The 16,532-nt window shown below is 39.8% G+C and overlaps 1 protein-coding gene across 1 annotated transcript in view; it reads left to right on the top strand.

Moving 5' to 3' along the window:
* The window catches only part of MMS22L (MMS22-like, DNA repair protein), a 91,501-nt gene that overhangs the window by 31,731 nt on the left and 43,238 nt on the right, over nucleotides 1-16,532 (top strand). The window contains 1 exon segment of the mRNA XM_010185800.1: nucleotides 2,244-2,753. Within this exon segment, the coding sequence (XP_010184102.1) occupies nucleotides 2,244-2,753 (510 nt within the window).

Here is a 16,532-nt window from a genome sequence, read left to right as displayed (position 1 = left end):
ATAATTATGATACAAAACCCCCATAATATATATATGCTTCAAATCAAAATCCTGATGTTTTATATACTTACTGAATCCTTAAAACTTTTATTATAGTAATGAGATTGTACTGATCATTAAAGGTGATAATTTTAATTTTTTTCCATTGGATATAGAAGACATAGAATTAGTTTTGGTTTGGGTTTTTTTGTTTGAATTTTTAAAAAATTATTAAGTATTGATAAAATTAATTAGGAATTTATTAAGTATTAATAAAATAAAAATTTAAGTATTAATAAAATATTTTTGTGTGCAAGTAAAAGTATAAAAATGCACATGTGCACGCGCAGCTTACAAGGCTGGATGGTGTGTTTCTTCAAAAAAGAAGGGTTGGGTTATCTTGGTTATCAGAAAGGGAAAATACATCTCAAGTCTGTGTACACTTCATGAGTTGCTAGTGAAGTTCAGGCTTAAAAATTACTACAACTGCACAGAAGTGACTATGTTGTTGGATGCTGAATCTGTGTCTTGCTTTAGTTAGTAATTTTAATTAGCCTTTTCTGTTTTTACTGAAAACAAATTATACTTACATTTTTTGTGCTATTATAGCTTGTTATTTTCCCTAATTTAAGAGGGGGAATAATAATGCACAACGTACACTGTGTCAGTCTGCTCAACCAGTATTCATCATTTCTACCTTGAATAAATCAATTACACAAGTAGCAAAATTTAACAGCCTACAGCTATGATTTTGGGATGAACTCTGTTTTCAGCAGCTAACGAAGCATTAATTGATGCATGAAGAACGTAAATGCCTGTCAGTAGTAATTTACTACTAAACAACATTAATTGGATTTGCTGTAATTTTTGGTGGCTAGATTTGATAACCTCAGCACCATTTCCAACCATTTTTCCAGGTGACAGAATAGGAAAACAGCATTTATGGATGTTAACTACTGTATGTGGAACTTACTCTAAATTAAAGGTGAAGGGTACACCCAAGGTTTTAAACACACAAAGCAAGAAGTTAAGCAAGCCATTTTCATCTTATTCCTATGTGAATCATGAATGATGACATTTATTTCAAAGTCCAGATGCAAGTAAAGGTCACAGAAAAGACACCTATGTAAAAGCTTAGTGCTTTTTGTCAGCCACTTTAAAGTTGCAAAGTAGCCGTGCTACGTGCTTGTCATCAGCTACGTGTGACTTGAGTACTGTCATATAAGCAGTGCAGCTTAAGGTTTCTTAACATCTTCCTGCTGGAGAGAGGTTTCTTTCCCAATGCTGCCTCAGTTTCCCTGTTTTCTCCCAAACTAGTAGTGCTCAGTCCATACAGTAGGTGTGCAGTACAGGTCGGTACAGCCTTTGGCACAGCACTGTGGAGACAAGGAGCTTTCCATTGGAAGTCTGCGTCTCCCTTGTACCTCAGTGATGGGTAGGGAGGTCCTTGAAGGCTTCCTGCTTTGTAATTACAAACCACTGAGAGACCTGTTTGACATATGCTACTACCTGACCAGTCCATATGATGGATGCCAAAGGAGGATAAGTTCAAGTAACTACACTGCTCCTGACACACTGAGGCATTTTGAAGGACACTTCTGGCCCATGCACTTATGCACAGGAAGCAGATGGAGGACAAGAGTCTCAATGTCATTTATTTAGATGTTGAAGGCTTTGGTCATTGTGCTTTGAGCACAGCAGCTGTGGCAGGATAAAGTAACAACACAAAGCAGTAGCTAAAGGAAGAAGGGTCCTGGGGCTTTTTTTTTTTTTTTTAGGAATTTTCTTTGTGCCACATGGAAATAACAGTTTCCAGGGAGGAAGTTGGGGTACAGGAATTCTTTGCTGTTGCAAAGAGATGCCACTTGGCAACTTCTTTTCCTAGCAGCCCTCGCGCACTAAATTTTCTTGGTGCGAAGGCATGGTATGGAGGACACCTGTCAGAGACAGCGTAGAGAGAGTCTGCTGCTAACATTGTGCTCAACTTTGTGCTGGAGGTTGGATAGGGGAGAAAGGTTAGACTGTACCTGGCATTGAAAACTGTTAATGTGTACCTTTCATTGGGAGCAGAAAATGAAATAGCATGTTTGTTCCACTAACCAAAAGAGGAGGAGAGGGAAAAGGGGATATTTAAAAAGTAAGAGTTATTGGAAGAGGATAACTGTAAACTAAAAGCATGAAAAGACAATTTTAGTGTATCACATAGAAAATTGCATACTTTAAGAAAGTTTGTTTTCTGATTTGTTATACTTTTTAAAATGTAGAATTTATTCCAAGTTCCATCGGAGAAGAATGCAGGAGCTGACAGAAGTGGGGCTGCAGAACTTTTTTAACCTGTTCCTCATGCTGGCGATTGTTGCGGAGACAGAAGATATAGTGAGTCGAGTGCTGGACCTTCTGGGGTTCCTGACTCCATCCTCTGTCACCGTGTCTCAGAGAGCTCTCATCTGGAGAGGCCATTTTGCTTTCCTTTTGATTTATGTTGAGAAGAACATGGACATTAGTGTCCTAGCTGAGAAATTCTCAAGTGCTTTCCGTGAGAAGGCAAAGGAATTTTTAGTAACCAAAAATGACTACACACAGAGACAAAATCTGTGGACTCTCCTTTCAACCTACGTTGATGGTGTCCAAGAAGCGTTTGAGACCAGCTGCTACTTGAGCCTTTCTGAGGAAAAGTTGCTAAATGATGGCTTTACTATGCTGCTGCCCGCTTGTCGAGGAGCTGAACTGAGTATGGTCCTAAATTTTCTTCAGGTTGTTCTCGCCAGACTTAGGTAAGTGATTTAATTAAATTATGGATATAGACTGGCATGTTGTTTTTGTGTTGAATTAAACTGTAGTCCATGTTAATTTCTTATCGAGGTAGAGTAAAAGGAAAGAGAAATCTCTGGAGGGCTGTGAATGATATTTTAAACTTCAAGATCCACCAATACCTCACTGCATTTAGAATCTTAGGAGTGTTTTGTTACTATTTCAGAACATTAGGTTTGACATCCCTGATATTTTATTGTGAATTAGTGGCTCTGTGGAAAGTCATCCAGTTGCTACTATTTCAGACAATACCATGTTTCTTTTGGCACAGGAAATTTCAAAATTGTTATCTGTACTAAATCACTAAAATTGTGGTGGTTGGTTGTCATTTGTTTTTTTTTCTTTTTTTTTTTCCCTTCAATGAATCTATTCTATTTTTCAGACTCTTCATTCTACTCTTTTCTCTTTCACTCAGGTTGGAATAAAATACAACAGTTACGGAGATTTAAATACTTGTCTGGGATTCGATAGGAAAGAAGTAAATCATATTTTACCACTTTCAAGCAGTTTTGCTTTGATGTACTAGTGCAGTTTTCAAGATCCACAGTGCCCTTCAATAAGCATATTTTTGTCTACTGATGCCTTTCAGAGGTAGTCCTCCAGTTTGAAGCCCCAGCTGCTTTTTTTTTTATATATATAAGATATTAAGAGGCAGCTATTGATCTGCCATTACTTCAGATGTGCAAGACTGAAATACGTGGAAGGAGCTGTGAAAGAGTGCATAATAGGAGCAGTGAGGCCCATATGCAAGATCTCTCTTTAAGCAGGTTCTTTGTTATTGTCTCGTAGTTTGACTGCAGCTGTCAATAGCTTATACATCCAAAGACAACTGTTTTTCAGGCAGTCTTTTGAAAAAAGATGAAGCACAAAACTAAGTTTAGTTGATTTATTATTTATTATTTCAGTTCAAGTGAATGTATTTACTGGAATAAATTGGAGACTTCAAAAGTACTTTGACATTTTCTCCATTAGCTAATACACGGTATTTGCTGTGCTGTTTTTAAAGATAAAATAGGGAGGAATTTGAGACCGTTGAAAAAGTTGCCTATTTTATAACTTGGTGTTGTTTCGAAGCTTTCCAGAACTAGGAGGTTATGTGGTCCTCTTGTGGCACAGAGAGGAGGGCATAGAAGTTCGTTACAGACTTCTCAGGTCATGGTAGTCAAGGTACAGGACAATATTGGTACCTTTTTCTTACAAAAAGCACATCTGCTGAAATATTTGAATTACCAACATACTCAAATAGTAAGTGATATGAAAGAGACTATTAGAACCTTGTTTTTAACTGTTCATTTCAGTTTCCATATTAACACATTTGGTTACTGTTACTCACCTACTTATCCCATCAACAGGGAGGCTTAATTCATTGATGTTTATAAAATGCTTTGATCTTCAAGTTGTATGGAGCAGGAAAATGTTATTGGTTCTCTCTCCCACTCTGACAGACTCACTGAAAATAGTCCTCTGTTGCCATACGAGTAACACAGCACTAAAACTAGTTTCTTTGTTGAGATTTGGATGACTTTGTGCCAACCAGATGTTAAACTGGTACTGGCTTAACCAGACTGGTTAGGCCTGGTCTGTCTGCAAACTCGGAAAAGGATGAAATGGTTCAGTGCTGTTCTCTCTCCTGTTTTTAAAATCCAGGCAGATGTAAGATAGGAGGCCTTTCATAAATGTAATTTTTCCATACACTGCACTCTAATAATTTTACAACTGTATGACAGGGAATTTAGAGATAGGAAGGAAGTGAGATCACTGATTAAAGAGAGAAGCGGCTCCCTCTAGGCTGTTAGGAAATAATAACTTCATGTGCCACTTTCTGCTAACCCCAGATGATGGCTCACAGGAGCATTCTTTATTGCTGATTAAGTAGCATTATGAAAATACTGACTTGGTTGTGTTAACTAAACGCCTCGGTATTTAAAGCTTAAAATGTCAAATAGTTTTAGCAGGCCCCGTTAACGTATCTGGGGTTGCTGGAATCGCATTCCAGGTTTCCCAGTTGCTTTTATTTGAGGATACTGTGAAAATGACAATCTTTCGTTTGCAGAGCGAGGTGTAGCCAAAAGCTCTTTTTTAATTATAGCTATTCATGCTGCTATGGTTAAGGGTCTGTCAGCATTTCCATTATAAACCTTTATTTTCAAGGGTTTGTAACATAGCAGTGAAAACTTGCTCTGGGCTAAAACTTGGCATACAAGGTTTTGAAAATGCGCTTGTTTTCTTCCTTTCTTTTTTTCTTAAAAGGCCTTTGAAAAGAGACCCTCTCCGTCACCGCTTTTACGCTACTGTGTTTTAAAATAACCTTTTCCAGGTTTTTCTTGTATTTTTCTTGTCCGCTGGAAAAGTACTGGTAGTTTTTGATTGTCGTGTTTACTTATGCTTAGACTGTTTTAAATAGGCTTTTTTAAACCACTGTTTTTCATTGTTACAATTATGATTAGTTTGGTGTCCATATATTTAAATAGAACTATGACTTGGCAGGAGAACTCGTTTTTATTCGTTTTTGATATGTGGTGAGTGGATAATTGGAAACAAGATGCTACTTGCTGGCACTTCCAAGTATTTGATCTTCATAGTGAGATTCAGTATGAAGTGTAAGATTGTATTTTAATACAGTCTCCTTTAAAAAAAAAAAAAAGTAAAATAAACAGTAAACAAAAATGCAAAGTGCCTCTTTCCAATGTTTACTTGGAGCATTCAGTTTCTAGCTCAGGCATAACTTTTTCCTTTATGTTTTGTTTCTGTTTTGAAGCAATGTTTTTTGAGCCTGCTTGGTTTTTTCCTCCTTTAATGAAAGGTAAATGCAGGATGCTTGCCCACCTGTGCTCTTGTTTGTTCCATATCTCTGCTACTACTGTCATCTGAGTGCCTCATGACACAGAAAGAAACCCTAGGTTAATAAAAATACAGGCATGTAATGGATTTGACAGAATTCTCTGTAAAAACAGACACAGACTCAGAGAAACCTTCTGAGTGCCTGGAAGCAGTAGGCTCTGGCATGTTATTCTTAAGAGAAGTGCTTGAAACATGTTAAAATGTATTTCATTGTAATCAGGTATTGCTCTGACGTGCTCTCCTTCGTTATCATCCTGGTGTTTGGGTTTTGTAGTGTATTAACACTGAGTTACAGGATTATAAAATGCAAGTTCGTGCCCAGGTGTAAAATCACTGCTGTACCTCCGAACATCTTTGCCTAGATTCAGGGAGACTTGCCACTGATTCCCATAGGAGAAATTAGAGGTACCACAGACCTAGTAAAATAATAAATGGTAATTTTATTTCGAAAACAGTTCTTTTGTATTTGTGCCCGTTTGTACTGTTCTGCCAGTGCTGAAGGACTTGAAAAGTTACTGAAAATTTCAGTGGGTACATTTCATGAGCTGTACAGGAATACTAAGCAGGTAAACCTGTCTCTAATTAGAAGTTGCATTAATAATTGGGCCGTGGATAACAGCAGAACTGGATGTTTCTGTTTGTTAGAGTGTGTCTAGCCTTGAGGTTGTGAGAGAAATCTCGATAGGAATGGATCATCCAGTAGATCTTTGCTATGGAAATGTGTAGTCATTTGTAATTTTTTTGGCGTTATACTTGCCATCAAAACAGCCTGTGGGAAGCTTTCCAAGACCCACAGAAGCCTCTCTCCCCAGCTCTGTTACCGTGTAAGTCAGCAGATAAGCTCAGGATGAGAGCAGAAAGGTCCTCCCTCCTCCCCTTCCTCCTTTCTTCCCCCTCAGGGTTTTTACTGTTGATCTTTGTAAAAAAGTATTTTCTGATGTTGGACTTCTGAAAACTGTCCAGAAGAGTTTGGAAGAGCAAAGTCTTCTCTTGCCCATCCCGTGAGTATATTTAGAGCTACTGGCTGTGATAAGCACAGAGGGCAACTCTGTGACTAAACCACTGAACCTAGAGTCAGAAGATTATTTTGGCACTAAGATCTCCCATGCTTAGTGAATGACCATCAGAAAGTCATTAAAAGTTGCTATGACTCTGTTTATCTGCATGGAAGAAGGAAGGAAGTCCTCCCTTTCTGACTTCACAGCATAAATCTTGTGCTTGGGGAGCAAATGTGTCTTGCTGTGCTGACTTGACTTCTGGTTTAAAGGGTTTTAAGGGTGTTTTTTTTTTTTTAAGTTCAGTTATTCCATTAAAAAACCTGAGGTTTGAATGAGTGAAAAAAACCATCTAGCTTCTGAATGGTTTAGTGCATGGGGAGCAAGCCCTGCTTTAGAATATAGCAGCATTTTCAGAGGTTTGCTGTGTCTAAATGCTTAGAAGTAATCTGTTGCCGTCTTCTGTGGGAGTACCGCATGTGTTCTTAGCTGCAGTTGTTGCGCTAAGGCGTGGCTCTGGTAATTAAAACTGAATTTATTTTCCCTTCCTCCTACTTTATTTGGGATTTAAGATTACTGGAGTTTTTTCCGGATTTTTTTTTTTTGTGTGTAAAATACTGGGTTTTATACCTTTGTCCCTTGTGTTCTGTTCTTCAAAGATGGCTTGCTAAAACCAACATGTGTTTTGACTGTGTGTCCTCTGCTCTGAGAGTAATACCGTACAAAGGAACGAAACGAGATACAGCATGCACTGGAGCTGTGCACCCAGTACTTTGCTTAGAGAAAGTTGCTGTGTACGTCTAGCACCGGTTCAGGCTTGCCAGAATATTCACTTCCACTTCTCACTGTCTGTTTTCTCGAATCAGCAGGTGGCCATGTGAGAGCTTAATGATTGATTGGTGTTTGAGATCTATTAGAGGATGTCCTGTGAGCAGTGGCCGAGGGCTTTGGGCTTGTCCAGTTTGGAGAAAAGGAGGCTGACGGATGACCTCATTGTTCTCTGCAGCTTCCTGAGGAGGGGAAGTGGAGAGGGAGGTGCTGAGCTCTTCTCCCTGGTATCCAGTGACAGGACTCGTAGGAATGGTTCAAAGCTGCGTCGGGGGAGGTTTAGACTGGACATTAGGAAGCATTTCTTTACCAAGAGCGTGGTCAAACACCGGAACAGGCTTCCTAGAGAGGTGGTCAATGCCCCAAGCCTGTCAGTGTTTTGAGAGGCATTTGGACAAAGCACTTAGTAATTTGCTTTAGCTTTTGGTCGGCTCTGAAGTGGTTGGGCAGTTGGACTGGAAGATTCATTTAGGTTTTTTTGAAAAATTGTGTTCTTTTCTGGAATAGAACAGACTGAAACAACAAAAGCTGTGAAAGAACCTTCTGGTTGTCAGTGCCCAAATACAGCCAGTCTTGGTAGACACACAGAGATAAAGAAACTCTAGTCTGGTACTCAGACATCAATCACAAAGATACACAGCTCTGTCCCCAGTGCTACCGACTGAAACACTTTTCTGTGTTGCATCCATTGTATCCATTTTATCTACCAAAAATTAATTCACATAAGCTTTCTGCGGCCTACCTGAGAGCAGTACAAGACTTACTGTTGTGAAAGAGTAAATCCACCAAGAAAAGAGTGTAAAATCATATCCAGGTGTACTGAGAACCTGCTGCTTGGGACCCTGCAGTTGTTTAGAGAAATATGTGCTCCCTGAAGGACATAAAGCCCAGATTTGTTTTCTGATGGAAGTGTCTCACTTCTGAAACTATTTTCCTCAAATTAACTTTCCTCCCAGTTTTCCTGCTTTTATTCTTCACATGAGGTGTGAGAATGGCTTTTCATGTGGAACACTTTGTTTTGTGAGTATTAAACAAAGAAATACTTTCACCAATAAAGCCATTATATGCAAGTAGCCTTCTAATCTCTTAATTTTGATTGTTTCTTCGTTACCTTACAAGATATATATTTCTTCTCTCTTTAGGATATCTCTTGTCAGATTTAAGGCTTATTTAAAATGAAAAGAAAGCTGAAGCAATTTTCTTTATTCCATTTCAGTCTCCTAAGGCCTGTTTCCCCCTGGTGAGCTCATAGCAACAGGGGGGTTTAAGGGAATTCAGCTTTCTGCAAATTAATGTCTCACATCATGAAAATTCAGGACTTTTTTTTTTCTATATCTTGAAAAAGTAATACAGTGAGTGCAAGTATTATTTCTTGCCAGCGGGTGGAAGATGAATGATTTTGTCACAGTTTTACTGCTTGATGAGCAGTGTCCTGAGGGTCAGGCTTAAGTCTGTGTCACTATGCTGCTCATTACTCTTGAGCTAAATAAGGGCTGATTGGATCTAAATTGCCTAGCACATGGGCCGCAGATGAGCTCAGTGAGTAGGGGATGACCTGCTATTCAGGCTGGGAGTAACCCCGGTGTGCAAATGCTGCATTAGAACACCGTGGGAGAATGAGAGGCTACCGACCGCTGCCAGCAAAAGAAATCGAAATGTAAAAACTCTTTGATGCTGCAATGTTAGAATTTGAAATGTAGGAAGTGACAGGTTGATGGTACTTATCAGCTTTGGCTGGATTAGAGAACAGTGTCATCTTGCTTATATAATGACAGGAGAATGAAGCTGGCTCCCAACTACTTTGCGGTGCAAAGCTGCTGCTCTCAGAGCCAATGCTGCCTCCTACTGCCGGTGTGCACAGGATGGAGGAAACGGGTGGGTCATCGGCTGGGGAAGATGTTCCCAGGCTCTCCAGCGTACCAAGTGCACTCTGTGCCACTTCCCGTCTGTCCCCCTGCATTTCTGGTCTCTCCTCTGAGCAGAGAATCGTAAACCTGATTGATGAAATAGCGAGTGTACATTCTGGGACAAGAGCAAGCCACTGTAGTCTTCAAGAACGGATAGACGAGCCATCTGTGTGCACTGAACTACACACGAGTGTCTATGCTTCACATGAAATATTTCACTTTATACTCTTCTCTCTGCTGCTAGCCCCTGTGAAAGGAGATGATCTCTGGAGAGGAGAAATAATTTGTTCCTGTGTGTTTTAGAGAAAGTTGATCTTTAAAGAGGATAACAAAAGCTGAATGAACTCAAAGGAGAATCCTTGTGCTAGCTGAACGCAGGAATATACTTGTCTCAGTGGAGGAAAACAGAAAGCAAGCCAAGCACCTGCCAGGTGTTGAACACAACATGGGTTGTAGTAGTTTGTGCAGTTCTGAAAGATTAAGTGGTTGGTAGAGCAAGCTTTTGGGTTTTGTTCTCCCCACCTCCATCACTGGTGCTTTGGAAACTGAGTAATAGGTACAATGATGATAAATAGCCATTTGCTTCTTTTTTTCCAAATTGGTTTCAAACTGTTACTGTAAACTACCAGTGTGAGCTTCTCTTACTACTACCTTACAGGACTGCCTCATCAGCAAGAGCAGTTTGGTGCTCTCATGAAAACAGTGACTAAACGAAGAGAAGGGATGAGTCCATATTCTGTGTTTCCTGTTGTCTATTTTTCTGTTTTCTGGGTGTGTACTATTTGATTCTTCTTCCCTCGGGATGCTTTTGCTCATGATGAAACTTCTGGGATGTAAAACAACTTCCAGTTTACTTGTTTCTGAGTATTGCAACAGAAAAGGAAGAGAAAAGAAAACGGCAGCCTTCTAAGTACAGACAGTTTTACTGTGAAATGGTGTGAGTCTGTGGGAATGAGAGAAAATTTTCATAAAGAACATAATTAGTGTGAGGCTTCAGTGTTACTTGTGTTATTTGAGTATTAGCAGTGTTTAATGGTGTCACTTCAGATCGGTGAAAATGAGGAACTGTTTAGCACAACTAGTTGTAGGTAGATGAAAATGAGGCACAGAGTTTGTGTGCAGACAGAAATTACAGGGTATTTCTCCGTGATCAAATGGAGAGCAGAACCAGAATTTAAAATTACTTTAGTGTTTTGAGAAAAAAATTATCAGCAGCAAGAGGAAATACAGGGAAGGCCAAGTACTGAAATGAGGAAGGAGAAATGCTGATACAACACATGCAGTGCTTAGCCTGGCAGCCGTACTGTCCAAGTCTGGAGGTAACGGGTACCGTGAGGGGAGAGGAACAGAGGGGATCGCCACATCCAGGGTGGGTGAAGCGAGGTGGCTGCCATCGCTGTTACCCCATCTGCCCATCCTGCCCTTGCCTGTAGACCTCGCTGCCTGCACAGGTGGCTGCAGGATGCATTATCTTGTCCCTGCACTAGCACGGGTTTTGCCTCACGTAGGGAGGGAAAACAAATTACAAATGGTAGTTCAAGTGGATTCCCTTGTATTGTAAAAAGGGAATGGAGTGGGTGAGTGTGATGCTCATGTTTTGACCTTTGTTTTCATGGATATTTATTTCCATAAATTTGTAAGAACACAGTGGCTGTAAGAAAGAAATTATTTAAATTTGTTTGAAATTGCCCATTGGCTTACTCTTGAAACGTTGATGTGTTCATGCACACATCCTGTAGGAAGCAGGACTTAATGTGACTCTGCTTAAAAAAACCTAAATATCTTTGTGGAGGGTGTTAATAAAACTTCAGCAGGTGAGAAGAGCAACTTATTCTGTCTTTAGCTGTAGTTCTGCATGTAAGCTTACAGAACATTTATGAATAAATTGAAAATCGGAGAGAGTCACAGAAGTGAATAAGAGCAGGAAGCTCATAGAGGTTTGATGGAACTGGTTTTAGGTAGGAAAGGTTGAAGGGAGACGTGCTAGAAGTTATCCAGTACGTAAACAGACATTGTGAAGGAGACAAGTTGTCTGCTGTTCTCTGTGCCAGCGAGGAAGGAACTGGCTTAAACTGGGGCAGAAGTTTAGTGTGGTTATTTAGAGCAGGCTGCAAATGTCGACACTGACAGACTGCAGGAGAGACTTGTGGAATCGACTTTCATTTTTTTTACTTTTTAGACAAACATTAGCCAGAGGGTAGTCTCTGTAAGCTTACCAGACTGCTGAGATGAGCTCCCTAAATGACTCTTGAGATGCTACCCAGCCCTTCCCTTATGTTTCTGTGATTCGTTAGTAAGGAGCGCTTGATGCAGCTGGTGATTGATTAGTAAGGATGCTTCCTAAACAGTATGCTGTGCTTTTCCTTACAGGACAAAAACTCAGTGGGATCAGAAGGTAAAGAAACCGTATCTGTAGTCTGCCATAAAATTTAACTTTGGAAATCTGTCATTCATTTTGATTTGTAGTATGCACACTTTTAAACGTCCTCATCCTCTTGGCAGGGGGGGGAGGTTGAACCTGTTTAACGTGTCTGTATCCTACAGGTTCTTGGAATTTCTCGAGTGTGAGAGGGGCTCAAACTGTGTGCACAGCACAGGGGCCCTGCTGAAGAGGGTGCTGGGTTTTCAGTGGGTTTGCTTTCAAGTCTTAATCTGTCTAGAAAACTACTTTGAACATGCTTTTTTTTAGACAATTTCTAAAGAAAGCTAGTTGATACAGGGTATGTATGTGTGCATTGTCAGGAGGTCCAAGTGCCATTAATTGCCAACGCCAAAATGCTCCAGCTTTCTTTCCAGTGGTACTAGACCAGGGACAGTGAAAATGTGCCTAATGTGAAATAAGCCTGAAATAGCATCCTCCCTAAAAACAAAGTGGAAAGAGTAGCGCATACTCCGCAATGTGTCCGCATGCATTATCTCCTGTTCTTGTGGAGGTCCCTTCCTGGTGGTGTTACTTGGAGGAGCAAATAGAGAAAGAATCACAGAATGGGTTTGGTTGGAAAAGACCTTTAAGATCATTGAGTCCAACCATTGAACCAACCCTAAGCCCACCACTAGACCATGTCCCTAAGCACGGCATCTCTTTGTCTTTTAAACACCTCCAGGGACGATGACCCAACCACCTCCCTGGCAGCCTGTCCCAATGCTTGAAAGGTAAAAGCAGTTTGTGGTTTACTCAGTTCTCTGATCAGCTGAAGGTACTGTCTAGTCTATCCTCTTTTTCACAACCAGAAGGCCCTGTTTATCTCTAATCAGGGTTAATTAAAGCCTTAGGGCAATGCTGAGACCCTGCCAATGGCTGGAAGGTACAGGCATAATCAAGGCTGGAGCCCCTTGCTGCAGGGAACAGCGAGGTAACTGTGGGTTTGTCGCAGGCTCTGATAATGCAGCTGTGCTGATTCTTCCTGAAAATACACGAGTGAACTTTTTTTTTGTCAAATAGTTCATGTATTAATTTCTGGCTGTTATCAAAGAGTGGTATGAAGTTTCTGGTTTAATGCGTGTGCTTGCAAATCCACGTTAGGAACAGAAACCTTCTGGTTCTCTGTATGGTGATGCAGGGGCTGCACAGGCAGCCATTATGCATGCAGTGATAGCCAGGATACGTGTATATATCTGTGTGTGTGTGTGATCTTTTATTGAGGGGCAGGACCAGACAACTACGTATGTGCTTGCCAGGACAGTGAGGTTTTCTTTTACTCCCTATTTTCCAATCTTATTTCCCTTATGAAAAGTCAACCAGGAGAATAAAAGCAAATATTGTCATTGGCATTCTTTGTTTTCCTGGACAGGAATATATCGATTAGCTATTGGCGACGTGCATTTGAAAATACTTCAGTAAGTGGTCCTGGTGGCTGCCTAAAATATTTTAAAGCTGCTAAAGATTTCCTCCAAGGGAATTGCTCCGATGCACACCGCACCCATATATTCAAAGGTATTCTAAAACAGGAGGAAATGCTGTGTGTGTGTACGTAATCAGCGTGTTACACTTGCGTGGAGTTTTGTATCAGGTGCAAAGATGACATCGGAAAGTAACGCACTGTGATCATCTCTTAAATAATAATTAACCATAGCACAGCCGTGATTATCCAGATGTCACAGAGAGTGAATACATTCAGGCAATCAAGGGATTTTACAATGTAATTACTAGACGTTGGGGAGACGTGGCCCTGTTTAGGGTAACAGGGAGCTATGGTTAATTGATGTTAGGATAATCAAACTTTCTCTGTTTTATTATTCTTGGACCCTGGGCTTTGCAAGAAAATGTGTGCATGTGCTTAGAAAAAAGAAACCCCAAACACAGGAAAAGAACAAGCCTGAAAGTGAATCTTGAGGTTATGCTCGCATTACCTTGTTGTACTGAATTACTGCTATGATTATAAGTTGAGAAATCATTTAAATTGCCTGTAAATCATCCCCATTTTACATCACAGTGAAAACTCAGTACATCTTGATTCTGAGTATTTTGTAAAGGTATCTATTTTCCTAAGACATCAAAAATGACTAGTTTTTAACAAGTCAAACTCAAAAATAGAAGGTGTTTTTTCCTGCAGCCAAGACATTTTTGTTGTTTTCTTTCTCGAAAGAAAGCCTTTGATATAGGTACAGTCTGAGCGTTACGACAGAAAACACGGTTGATGCAGTCCCCCTTGAGCTTCATTGTCTGCTCCAAGTTTAGAACATGAGGACATAAAACAGAATTTCATTTCATTAGAGTTCATTATGAAAGGGTTTCCACTGCACTGCTGTGATACTGAACCTCTGGAATGTCTAATAACAGCCTGCCCTCTGGAAGATTTGAAGATTAAGTACAGCATTGCTGCTGTCTCTTACTGAAAGTTTTTCCCTCGCTCTTTTTTTCCTCTGCCTCTCTTTTTTTTTTCCTCTTCCTTGAAACAGAGCAATTTCTGAAAACTCTTCAGCAGCCCTATCTCCATGTAAATTAATACTGTAAATTGTGCTGCTAGGGAGGGTGGAGGCAGTAGTAAGAGTGGGTGGGGGGAGAGAAGAATTAAAATCATTCCAATAAATGGTTTAATTTATGCCTCAGCAGTTAAGCATGCTCCTGGTTAACAGAAATACCCTTCAGCTACACAGGATTTGGGAGGGTTGGAGGGCACTCATTTGCACATAAATAGCCATTAACTGATAAATTCCCAGAGGTCTCCTGTTGCATGCTAGTGGTTCTGACCTACTTAGCTAGCTTAAATTTGTTGTACAGAATTATTATAATTCCATCCTTGGTACTTAAACTTTGTGATTAATGCATGCCTCACAATACAATTAAAGTATAATTACACAGTTTTACAGTTTGCTATCATGGTGTTATTATTATTACAAAGAGCTGGATTTTGCAAATATTAGAAGAATTAGGGTTCTGATACCCATCACTTTGCTGTTATTAAGTGATTATGTTAAATGGGACCCCTTTATGTCTGAAGAATGAAGTGGAGAGAGGGAAATCATTAACTAACACATCAGATGGTTTCTAAGTGATTGAGGAGGAGATGTGGTGGGGCTTTTTACACATCTGTAGACGAGAGGTGCAAATACCTTTTGTTCATCTGTGCCAGCTGCCTGTGACATGCTCTAGCACATCTGTGCTTTAGCTCTGACAAAAAGTTTCACGCTAAACATCTCATCTCTGTCATCTGTTAAAATCATTTGCATGTGTTAAACACCCAATTTTATTGTACTTCACTGAAGCTTTTTATTACAGGGACAGGTTTTTTGGTACCCTTATTCAAAACATGAATGGCCAGATGCAGAGGTCCGGCTGAGCTGTGCAGTGTGGGTCAGGGTGTCTGTGCAAAGATGGTGCACGTCTTTCTCTTGTCAACTCAGAGCAGTTCGCTGGGTGGGATTCTCTGGGTTTGTGCACACAAATGTGTTGTATACTTACACTGGCTGCAGATAACAGGAAGTCACAAACACTGCTATTTTTACCTTAATTGTTAGGGTTACCTGGCCTCCTCTGTTTTTCTAGCCAAACTTAGTTATGTGGCTACTGTTCGTTCTTTAAGGAGTGATAGAGGAATCACTAACTTATACATGACCGAAAAATTACTGGTCTGCTGCGTAATTCTTCTTACATTTTTTTTTCCTACAGTGAAAATACACCAGAAAACTTAAGTCTTTACATTAACAATTAATACAATTAGCAAATTGAAGGGTAAAAACACTTTTAATAGTATTTCCCTATTCCAGTATAAGTTAGAAAACTAATTTTACTTTATCTGGGAATATGTGTTACATTGCAGGTTTCACTGGTGAGAAATGGAGCGATTGACACATTTTTCTGAATTACACTTCCTGTTCTTCTACAGCTTTTAAGGTTACACTATAACATTTTAAAACTGTAATTGCACAGGGGAAACTCCAAACGGTGTACAGAAATCGAGTGCTGCACCCTCAAGTCCTACTTGATTCAGTGTCTTGAGTTTCATTTTTGTTGAGTTTAAAAACACCTGTTGCTTTTGTGGTTTTCTGGTTTGGTTTGGGTTGGGTTTTGGTTTGTTTGTGAGTTTTTGTGTTTGGTTTTTTGTTGTTGTTTTGGTTTTTGGTTTTGTTTTTTTTTTTTAAGTTGTGCTCTTCATTTCTTTAACAATGAAAATATCTCTTCCTTTTAATTCCAGAGAACACAAAGAGTAAAAGGCAAATAGAAGTCTTTTTCTTAGAATGACTCCTTTCACATCTGCAATTTTAGTCTGTATTTATGCTACTACGATGATATAATCTCTGCTTTCGCCGTTATCACTTGCTGTCATGGAGCTCAGAAAACATTGGTCATTATTACTGATGCATGGAAACATGCGAGCAGGTAGCCAGTAATTATGCTTGGAAGAATTTACTGTATTTCAGTGCTTCCTACTTGAATATTCGTGAATTGGTTTTATTTCCAGTCTTTAAAAAAAATACTGCATCGAAGTGATGTAAATCATTTTCATGTGGCACAGCAAAAATGCAAAGGCACATTACCAGAAAGAAGTGGTCAGCAATAAGAGCCGCTTTGCAAAGTTGGCTTGCGCCAACTATTGCACTATGTGGAGAAAACAGTTATCCCGTAATAATAAGACTAATGAATTCAGAAATCCATTGATTGAGCTGGCTCTGGGTAGATTATGTGCAGGCTTGCTTCAAGGAGAGGAATTTATGAAATGTTTGCCGCATC

This window comes from Mesitornis unicolor, unplaced genomic scaffold, assembly GCF_000695765.1.
Source record: "Mesitornis unicolor isolate BGI_N332 unplaced genomic scaffold, ASM69576v1 scaffold2396, whole genome shotgun sequence".
Classification (NCBI taxonomy): Eukaryota; Metazoa; Chordata; class Aves; order Mesitornithiformes; family Mesitornithidae; genus Mesitornis; species Mesitornis unicolor.
This window is presented reverse-complemented; position numbering and strand designations above follow the sequence as displayed.